General features: G+C 41.6%; 1 protein-coding gene across 1 annotated transcript; it reads right to left on the reverse strand.

Annotated features, from left to right (window-relative positions):
* Positions 1 to 237: 237 nt before the first annotated feature.
* Positions 238 to 1,688, reverse strand: LOC108838625 (expansin-A18-like). Its single transcript, XM_018611529.2, has 2 exons — positions 1,532 to 1,688; positions 238 to 685 (listed from the first exon to the last, which is right to left on the reverse strand). Exons 1-2 carry the CDS (start codon positions 1,674 to 1,676, stop codon positions 366 to 368), a joined length of 465 nt encoding a protein of 154 aa, XP_018467031.2. The 5' UTR covers positions 1,677 to 1,688; the 3' UTR covers positions 238 to 365.
* Between the last annotated feature and the right edge of the window lie 1,856 nt (positions 1,689 to 3,544).

Here is a 3,544-nt window from a genome sequence, read left to right on the forward strand (position 1 = left end):
TAATCCCATCCCAGAAAAACTAAACCTAATGTTAGACCTATTAATTCTAGAGATATATGTTCTTTAAACTTTTTAATAAATGTTATGTAGGTCATTTTCCCTTAGACAGTATTTTTAATATGATAAAAACTTTTTAGGACTATTGTAAGATATTTCAAAAATTTGTATTTTCTCTCATTAAAACTCAATTATTATCTTGCACAAGTTTCAATAAATCTTCAATCATAAACCAGCTATCTTAAAACGTTTTGGTCCTTTATCACACACATCTCGGCAAAAATTAGGAAATTGAAATATTTAAGACATACAGAGTAACTTAGTCCACGTAATATACATGTCGCAAACTCCTGGTGGTTTTGTTTATCTTACCTTCGGTATGAGACAGGGATGATACCAGCCTTCCAATTTGCGATTTTCATGAAAGCCGGTTTAGTCAGATCAAAATGGGCACGTGGCGGATTACACCACCCACCGTTGTTGGAGTTTTGACCCCAATTCGGTGGACATATGTTGGTCGCAGTCACCACGGTGGCTGGTGAACCGTAGTAGCAGTTAGGCGACGACACACATCTTATTTGGAAACACTGACCCCACGAGTAAACGTCGTTGAACAGCACTGTACTTAGTGCCGACGTGGCCGCACCATAGCCGCTGTCCCATAGGTTGCCATAGCCACAAGCCCCACCTGATCAAAGCATATCATGGTGATGCTAAAAATTGCAAGTTACATTTCAACTAGAGAAATTGCTTATGATATCCCTAAAATTTTTTGTCACAAATATAACCTCAAAAGATTAAAGTCACCAAAATGTTTCAATAAAAAAAAATTACATTGATACCCATTGGATTAATTAATCCAAACTTTAAATTTAGAGTTAAGGGGTAAAGTTTTAGGTTTAGGGTTTAAAATTTTATAAAACTAAAAATAAAAACTAAAATTTTGAAAATATTTTTTTTAAAAACAGTTTCAAAAATCATTTCCGAATTTCAAAAAGAAATTTTGAAAACAAAATTGAAAATTTTGAATTTTAAAACATATAATTCAAAAGTATAAAAATTATTATTCTTATTAATTTTTTTAATAATTTATTTATTATTTATTTGTGTTTATATACCTAAAAATATATGAGTTTTCTGTCCCTTTAAATGAAATATTTTGGTTACTTTCTTTTTTATGTGCTATTTTGTGATAAAACATAAAAATGGTCTATTTAAGAAAATTGTCCATTCAACTATCGCCTCAAAACATTCATGTCTTATATGGATCAATAATGGTGTAGTATAATCTAAACAGATCTAGTGCATAGCCTACGATTTTGAAATAAAATTATATTTCCTAAAATTATGCTATAGTAAAAATATGAATGCAATTGAAAAATAATATATAAATGTTTTTCTCTGGAACGCCTAAGCTTATAATGAAAAAAATGTGGCTAAAATTAGTAGTTAGTTAATCCAATATTGTAACATGATTTTACTTTAATAGTTCGTGTTGTACATATAATATAGTGTCGGAATATTTATTTTTTACCCATGGTTTCGCGGGCGGTTTCGTCCCCGTAGAAGGTGGCTGAAGCACGACGCCACGGACTCCCAGCATATGCCGCAGATGATGTTCCGATCATCCCCATTACCGACAAAATAACCAAGCACGTGCGGTACAAACTTTGATCCATTTTTTTCTTTGTTTTCTCTCTGGAAAGCCAAGTCTTATGATTGCATAAGATCCCACATATATAGTGAACAATGGCTCACTTTTTTTTTGCTAAAATGATAGGCAAAAACAACTGATGTCATGTCACAACGTGACACACTATAAGAAAATAAGAGTACGAACAAGTAAGTAATAGACGTGCGTTCATCATTGTTTGAGGTGAGTTTGGTCAACAGAAAGTAAAAGAACTCAAGAGTGGGATGAACAGAGACGTTTTATTAGAGTCGGAATAACGAGGGTACAAGAGTAAGAAAGCCGGCTAGTCGATGCTCGGTAAGCTCCTAGCCGGAAGTACAAGAGAAAGCGGCGAGATACTAAGAGAGTAAATGGAAACCCTAATCTAGCCGCAAGTCTGTGTGTCTAAGTGGTGATTTCCTTCCTTCCTGTCCTCAACTCCTTATATAGTCCCTCAGGTCGGTTAGTCTTGACCTAATTCATCCCTTTTAGTCATGGGCCTTTCGATGTACAAGCCCAATCGCAATGACTGTTCGGCCCGGACCGTTTGATCGCTCTCTTCGGCTACTCGTCCTCTAGCTAAAGCAGTCACGAGCCGAGTCAGGGCTCGTCGTGAGCCGGCTCCGAGCCGATCGTCCTCTCGTCGATAGTAATGGGCCTCCTGTTCGCTGGGCCTTGTGGGTGGTCACAATCCATCCCCAACAATAAGTCCCCCCCTAGTTCATTGTCGAGTCGAGTAAACGATCGTCATGAACTAGTTGTTTTAGGGCTCGAAGAACGGGAGGCTCGTTGTTGACTTTGATGAGATCGTCTGGCGAAAGGAACTTCTAATCCATTGCTGCGAGTATTCGAACTTCCGCTGTTCGGTACGAATCGTCGAAATTAGTACCGAACAACGGTCCCTTTAAACCGGGAATTAGATTGTATTTGGTTTGTGATGTGACGTCGAACCATCGCCGGTTTTGGTTAGGAAGCCGAACCGTCGCTAGGTTTTCAGATCGGGAAACCGAAAGGTCGCTAAGTTTTTGGATCGGGAAGTCGAGACGTCGCGCTTGAGATCGACGCGCGAGCCCGTCTAGAGGCCCATTTAGGCCCGTTTAGGGCTAATTATGGCGCCTCGTTGAGCGCGCGCCTCCTTCCCTATAAATAAGAGATCTGCCTTGAGATCTCTCATTCTTCCGCAGTCTTCAGGTACTTTCTCTCTCTCCCTAAGTCGCTTCTCTCTCTTTCTTCTGCTCTCATTTTTATCGCTTACTCGGTATGTCGACAAGTAAGAAACTTTCGCGGGAACAGAAAGGAAAGATGCGCGCGGCTTCATCGGGATCTAGTGACGACTTAGAGACGGTTTGCAGTTCTGGGGGAAGCCAATAAGCGGTTCATCGCGCGGCGATGATGGATACGGAGAACTTGAGTCGGGCGCAGCGCGTCCTGGTCTCGGAGTCGATGGTGCAATCACGGAGAGACGACGACGGTCGTGATCATACTGACGATCAGATGATCCCGATAAGCTTTTATCCGGGGAATATCTTCGAGAAGCAGCTTCCGCTTGATCGGGAGCGCGTACGTCCTTCGGTCATTGAAGGCCAGGACTGGCGGGATGTCTTGGGGACGAAATCGACCGTCGAGTCGGTGACAAGACTTCTGCGGGCTCGCGACGCGGCGGGGGTTACGTTTATAATCCCGAGGAGCGATCAGCGGCCTTGGTCTCCTCCGAAAGGATACCAATGCGTATACGAGTCGTATTTTGAGGGCGACACCAAGCTGTGGTTTCCGATTCCTCGACTTATCACCGCGTTTACGATGCGCCGGGGAGTTGCCCTCAGTCAGTTCCTGAACGGTGCGTGGCGGCTGGCCGTCGCACTGACGATCATCGGA

This window comes from Raphanus sativus, unplaced genomic scaffold (assembly GCF_000801105.2).
Source record: "Raphanus sativus cultivar WK10039 unplaced genomic scaffold, ASM80110v3 Scaffold0564, whole genome shotgun sequence".
Lineage (NCBI taxonomy): Eukaryota > Viridiplantae > Streptophyta > Magnoliopsida > Brassicales > Brassicaceae > Raphanus > Raphanus sativus.

Coding starts and splice junctions, on each gene's coding strand:
- LOC108838625 (XM_018611529.2), bottom strand. CDS start 1,676: ATGGATCAAAGTTTGTACCGCACGTGCTTGGTTATTTTGTCGGTAATG. Junction 686..1,531: donor AACCGCCCGCGAAACCATGG/GTAAAAAATAAA, acceptor TGCTTTGATCAG/GTGGGGCTTGTGGCTATGGC.